Source organism: Anarrhichthys ocellatus, unplaced genomic scaffold, assembly GCF_004355925.1.
Source record: "Anarrhichthys ocellatus isolate YVR2014 unplaced genomic scaffold, GSC_Weel_1.0 scaffold12, whole genome shotgun sequence".
Taxonomy (NCBI): Eukaryota; Metazoa; Chordata; class Actinopteri; order Perciformes; family Anarhichadidae; genus Anarrhichthys; species Anarrhichthys ocellatus.
This window is the reverse complement of record NW_022280042.1, coordinates 5178896-5185997: the sequence shown is the minus strand read 5'-3', so window position 1 is coordinate 5185997 and position 7102 is coordinate 5178896. Positions and strand designations below refer to the sequence as shown.

At 45.6% G+C, this 7102-nt stretch overlaps 1 protein-coding gene across 2 annotated transcripts in view; it reads left to right on the top strand.

Moving 5' to 3' along the window:
- Positions 1-1411: 1411 nt before the first annotated feature.
- The window catches only part of LOC116386156 (CD48 antigen-like), a 22472-nt gene continuing 16781 nt past the window's right edge, over positions 1412-7102 (top strand). For both annotated transcript variants that reach the window (XM_031852165.1, XM_031852164.1), the window contains exon 1: positions 1412-1489. In XM_031852165.1, coding sequence (XP_031708025.1) covers positions 1441-1489 — 49 coding nt within the window. In that variant the 5' untranslated portion in view covers positions 1412-1440. The remainder of the gene's footprint in view (positions 1490-7102) is intronic.

Genomic DNA, 7102 nt, shown 5'->3' with positions numbered 1-7102 from the left:
GGCTTCACCGCGTTGGCATTCCAGAGCTAGCTCGCAGTTTGGCCTCCGATCAAACGTGGTGGCTGGACGACCCCATTGTCTTCATCATCCTGACGGGCAGCTGACAGACGCACCGAGCAGCTGATGGCGACTCTAAATATACAGCTGGGCCGTGACCGCGCAGGCCATGAGTCTGGGGATTGATCCTCTGGGACCCTGATATCGTTGAAGCAGGGATAAAATAATAGCCTTGTTTTCTAAAGGTATTAATTCACCAATGTAACCAATATTTTGGGTTTAATAAACAACTAATTCTGGGTCTTTGGCAGAGTTTGTGTGTGAAGTCCTGGACAGTGTCCTCCACTTGGGAGGAATCAAAAGAGACAAGCCCTTAAAAAATGAAAAAAATAGTCCGGAAAAAGTAAAAATAACCTCTTCTGCCACGGCCCAGAAAGCTTTGCATCTGCCTTAAAAGGAGAGCGTGCGTGTAAACAGGCTGTATGTCATGTACCGGGCAGGCTGCTTCTCCACCGCCGGATACACAGATAGACTACGAGCAGATATGTCCGTCACCCTCCTTCATGACAACTGTGTTTCTTATTAAGATAAGAGGAAACAGATGATTCGGCCCTCTGGGAAGGCTGGGAAAGGACACACGAGGGTATTAAAGAAAGCAGACCAGCGCTTCATAAACATTTGAAGTGGCAATGAAGAATAATATTATGAGTTATTACCAGGGGGGATAAGACGAGACGTCAAATCTACCGAAGTATGTTCCATGTGCAACGCTAAAACAGAGAGAAAGACGGATCGGTTAAAAATACAATGCCATAAACAAGAAGTCTGCTGTTGTGACATTTCGTCAGGATTCATCCCCCTGGAGGTCGTTACAGTGTTTACGAGTTCTGTATCAGTACCTTTAAAAAGTTCTTCTTTCTCAGCTGTTCCCTGTAGAGCCAGTGGGTATGTTTTATGTTATTTGTAGGGAGGGCAGCATAACCTCTTCTTTAAGTGTGGTTACAGACCTAACGTTGGCCTTTATTAACAAGAAAATAGGTCATCTTTGGTGATCTTTGCCTGCAAGTGTGGTAGCATGCGGAACACCGCTGATCCAAATCTTCCACCATGTGTGTGATCTTCGACAAATTGGTGTTAATATTGAAAAGAAAAAAGAATTGCACTGACAACATGGTCAGAGATATATGTATATGTATGGTGTATCTGGACTTTTAGGTGTCTCAATGATCCAGTTTTATCTACACAAACACACCGCTTTTTATTTCCAGCTGAATTATTAAAAAAATGTTCCACAATGTTTTCTTTTTTCTTTTGTCCCAGGAGCAGTTCAGCTCTGCAGCCTTACATGGTGAGAGAGAGAGAGAGAGAGAGAGAGAGAGAGAGAGAGAGAGAGAGAGACAGAATGAGAGAAACAACAAAACCACGGCGGGACCGGAGAGAAGCATGTCTGCTGTCACAAGAGAGGGAGATTTGTTCTCTCCCGAACAAAGAGGTAAAGAACACAAGCATGAAAAAAAACCTGTGACTTGCCTCTGACCACGTTCTCATGTTCAGACAGCAGAGGATTATTCTCCATCACTGTGGGGACCTTTACTGCTCACAGGCCAAACTCAAGATAAGTTCAAATCTAATAGTGAAAATCAAACCACAGACTTGTCAACGCTGCTGCTGTTTCTGCTCTAATCTCATGATTGGCAATGGAGTCGCCTCCTTTAGAGTCGCCATGTTTAAGTCAGGTGTTCTCAGAGGAAGATAATCTGGTATTTACAGGAGCTCTGATCTGTCCTGTGGGGGGTAAACTTTAGAATTGGGTATTCAGTTGCTTCAGGTACCGCTTGAACAGGAAAATCAGATTCAGAAAACGCAAGTTGACGAGCAAAAGTGTGAAGCTGCATCGACGCAGTGGCCTCCTTCAAGTGAATGAGGGGCCTGTGTGTTTTCACGCCGAGGACGCACAAAGTGTGCACGTAAGGAACTAAACAATGCCGCCTCGGGTCCCAGACAGTTGGCCACACATTACTCCGCTGTATATTGTAAACATACTGGGAATGTTTGGCTCTGCGTGTCGGCTGTGACTCGACAGAAGGAAGTGTTGAGGATATATTCACTTACAAAGGTCCTACGCTACCCTCCTCTCCTTTCATCCTCCAACTGAAACTAGTGTTACATTCTAATTGGACCGCATGAGAGCCGATGACACCGGCGTTCATGATGCTTTTAAATCCCTCTTTGTCATTTTTGTTGATGTAATCGTCGCATATTGCTTGTAGCTCATAGATAGACGATGAGAGAGAGAGCGAGGGAGAGAAAGGGCACTTTAGGGGTGAGGAGGGGTTTACCCCATCAGCTGTGTTTACTCTGGAGGACTTACTGCTGCTGTTGGCAGCTTCACGCACATTCTCTCCTTCCCTCTCTCTCTCTGTTCTCCAGATATAGCCAGCTATGTGGAGAAGCCCTGAACTAGCTTCTCCCCAGAGGCCTCGGGCTAAGAGCAGGGTTTATCTGATATGGGCTTTTTGAAGCACAACCCTAAAAACAATCCTCCTCCGAAACTCCCTCTAACGACGTTAAAATGTCTGCAAATAGAATTTCACAAAGATTCAATTGAGAGAAATCTAATTTAGAGACTTGGGTGGGTTAAAGGTTCCTTAAGGCAGCGTAGGAACTGGTTTTATTAAACACGGTGTAGAGCCTTTCCAGTTCCAGGGAGCTAAATATGAGAAAAAACACCATATGATGTGCAGTTTATACCTTAAAATCTGTAAATGACACACCGAGCTCTGGTTTAGCTTTGTTAAAACGGATAATTAACAGTTAGGAAACACTAATGCACTGAACAAGTGATTGAAACACAGACCACATACACCTTAATCTGGTTTTAATGAGTTCTATGGATGAGTTCTGTGGTAACACAAAGGTGTTACCTCCTATGAATGACATTTATAGTCAAGTATTAGCATGAAGAAGAGCTTCTTTTTGTTGTGATGAAGGGGTTTTGCATAATGATGGTATTGGCCTTACATGTGGGTCCTCAGGGCGACTCTAAAACCAAGAGTATTGCCAAAAGTATTGATCTGAAATCGGTTTTAGATTCTACGAGTTCTGGATGATTTGAGACGGGATTTTTCCTCCACTCTCATTTCATATTTCATAAGTGGCTCTTTATCTCAGCTGAAGCCTTAATAGAGCCTTTTTTTCAGAGTGGTTGGAGGGTGGTTGGAGAAGTCGAATGTTATACATCCCGGAGACATTCAGACTTAATCCCATAACTCTCTGCATCCAGCCTGCTGAGGTGTCCTCGAGCAAGACATGCTGCTGGGAAGCTGCTCAGGACGTGATAAAGAGTTTCCTCCTCAGGGAGCAAAAGTCCCACAAAAAAACCTAAAGGAAGTCTGCTGCCATGTGCTCCCAATATAAAATAACACAAATCCAAGTCCACCAACATAACCCCCTTTAAACCAGTCATTCTGATCTAATATCAAGACATGGAGCACTGAGGCATCCATCTTTAACATCTCCTGAAATAATCCACAAAGCCAGCACGCCTCATCTCTCCAGCTAACATAAATCAAATGCACCCAACCCGCCAAATATGAAACGCAACAAATCCACAATAGCTTGCCTCCCCATGATGCTGAGTCTCGAATGACTGCTAACCCCTCCTACTTATGGACCACAATAGCTGAAGGTAACCACAGCGGGCTACTGTTGTAAACTCTAATCCAGGCATGTGTATTCATACGCCTTCAATAAAGCCACATATCACGAAATGCAGCCGGGCCTCCTCGAAATAAAACCTCCAGCGCCTCCAAACGACGGCGTTCCCCAGAGATACCCGGCGACAATCGCTCAGATACGGAATGCCTCTGGACAGTCGGCGTCTAAATATAACATAAATCCAGTGCACATGGATATTTGGACACACTTTTCATTCCTCTGAAAATAGAAACCCAAATCTACGGGGGCCTAGATCAGAGATACTCTGGTGCATCAGGATTCTGTTGAGTCCATGTTTGTTATCCTTTAACAAACACTGAAAACTCTGAATATTAGCTTCCTAAAAGTAAAGAAAAACCTCAAAGTTTGACATTTGTAATCATGCAAATGACTTTACATAACCGTCCTGGACAAACAATAATCTGTAACAGCGTGTCAGTGACAGTGACATTGTTCCAGAGAGGCTTAACAGGAGGTACGTCGTAGATACTAAATGCATAACTAAATGTTCTTATCGCTGGCCGTCGTTAGAGCACAGTTGGCATTCTTTCCATTGTGTCATCAGTATTGTGTCGTCACATCGAGGCTATACACAGATTCACAAAGGAGAGTACAGCAGGCAGTAGTGAAGGTCATCAACAGCGACTAATAGATAGAAAGGCTGAAGAGAGCAGACAGTGAAAAGTGTCTCTTTCCTCTCATCCTAAATGTATTTATTTACTTGATAAAAACTGTAACGTAACTATATTTGAAAGTTCACTCATCACATCACTTTGTTTGGACGAAGTCTACTTCAAATATCTGATCGGCTTCAGTTATTGAGGGCATTCTGATGTGATGAGGAAGTCGTCCGATTGGTCGTCGAGGATGAGGAGTTGGATGAGAGCAGTGGAAAAATAACTCCTCTATTTATAAAGGCCCATTTAACAGAAGAGGGTCATCTGCAGACCGCCTGACTCACTCCACCACAACATCTGATCTGGACTCAGGACTACCTGCGTCCCCCTTTTTTAATATCTGTTCAGATGAAGCACGGATGCCACAAACTGAGCTCGGACCAAAGGAAACCAGAAGCTGCTTCCATCTAAACCTTCATGCCTCTGCTTTATTCCCAACTCATGTAGAAGCCGATGTACATATTTGTATTTGGACATTTAAACTGATATTTCATGCAACATTACATTCACGGGGTTGAGTTGTGTCATTGTGAACCACATGTTGGTGTAGCATGGTGGCACCACCCTGTGGTCACTGTTCGTCTAATTGAGAAAAGTGCAGCAGAGCAGGAACACAGACGGAGAGTCAGACTAGAGTCTGGATTCAAAATGCTTCTGTTTGATTTGCTCTACAGCTGCACCAGGTCCATCATCAAGGGCTTGATTGAACACACATGCAGCCAATCGGCAGCAATGCAAATCAGTAGACACGTTCTCACACACATACTGATGTATTGACATACAGATGTTGGCTCATACACTGAGGAATCATCCACAGGATTTAAATGTTGATTTAAACGTGTCCAATCGGAACATTTAAAGTCCGGTCCTCCTCTGCTAAACCCTATTTTAAGCATTGATAGCACAGAAAGCCCCTTTTTTCAAGGCAGTTCCTTTAAATAGCAGAGGAAATGTTGCGGCTATAAAGGCTGAAGGGTTCGAATCTGACATTGACATCTCACATTGACGAGGGAGATCAAGGTAGCTAAGAGGAGCTACACTGAAAAGCTGGAGAAAAGGTTTTCAGCCAACAACCCCTCGTCAGTTTGGAGAGGCCTGGAAGTACTCACAAACTACAGGAGACCATCCCCCCCCCCACTGAGGCCAATCACCGACTGGCTGATGACCTGAATTGTTTCTATTGCAGGTTTGATAAGTCCACTTTCACACCCCCCACCATCAAACAACCACCTACACCCCCTGCCTCCTTCTCACCTCTTCCAACCGACCCCCCACCGGCACTGAGGTTCTGCGAGGAGGATGTGAGTCGGCTCTTCCACAGACAGAAGATCAGGAAGGCACCAGGCCCAGACGGTGTGTCACCCTCCTGCCTGAAAGTCTGTGCTGACCAGCTGGCCCCCATCTTCACACAGATCTTCAACCGATCACTGGAGCTCTGTGAAGTACCCTCCTGCTTCAAACGCTCCACGATCATCCCGGTCCCCAAGAAATCCTCCATCACAGGATTGAATGACTACAGGCCCGTCGCGCTGACGTCTGTGGTCATGAAATCCTTTGAGAAACTGGTGTTGACCCATCTGAAGGACATCACAGGGCCCCTGCTGGACCCCCTGCAGTTTGCCTACCGTGCAAACAGGTCGGTGGATGATGCAGTCAGTATGGGACTGCACTACATGCTGCAACACCTCGACTCCCCAGGGTCATATGCAAGGGTTCTGTTTGTGGACTTCAGCTCAGCGTTCAACACCATCATCCCAGCAATACTCCAACCCAAACTCTCCCAGCTCACTGTGCCAGCCTCCACCTGCCAGTGGATCACTAACTTCCTGACTGACAGGACGCAGCAGGTGAGGCTGGGAAAAATCACATCTAGCACCCGGACTATCAGCACTGGCGCCCCCCAGGGTTGTGTGCTCTCCCCACTGCTCTTCTCCCTCTACACCAACGACTGCACCTCAGAGGACCCAACGGTCAAGCTCCTGAAGTTCACAGACGACACAACGGTCATCGGCCTTGTGGTGGCCCGTTCTTGATTCCTCTTCCTCTGTGCTGAGCCACGTTACGGGGCTCTGTTTCTGACTCACACGTTGAACCATCTAAATAATGACTCTCGCAGACACTGCTTTCTTTGCCGTCACTTGATTGATTTTATTTTCTCTTTTGACAAATTGAACAGCAAAATATAATCTGTCAAACGTGAGGTCAAAGACTGTCCCGATGCCCCGTTCCACACAAAGGAAAACCAACACCCGAGACTCAGTCCCACCCCTTCCTCTTATGCCAGCTGATCCTCATCTGGTTAATCACGGAAGTTCCTAAAGAAAAGTCATTATACAGAATCCAAAATGTAACCTTCGTTCATAAATTAAAGGAGTCACACAAATATATTAGCAGAAATGAAAAATTATGATTTGTAATCAAAACTAAAAATATGGCTCTAACAGGCCTCATCAGGGACGGTGATGAGTCTGCATACAGGCGGGAGGTTGAACAGCTGGTCCTCTGGTGTAGTCAGAACAACCTGGAGCTAAACAAGCTCAAAACTGTGGAGATGACAGTGGACTTCAGGAGGAGCCCCCCAACACTCCCCTCAGGAAGTTCAACCTACCTCAGGAGCTGCTGATCCTGTTTTACTCAGCCATCATCCAGTCTGTTCTCTGTTCCTCTATCACTGTGTGGTTCGGATCAGCCACCAAACAGGACAGGAACAG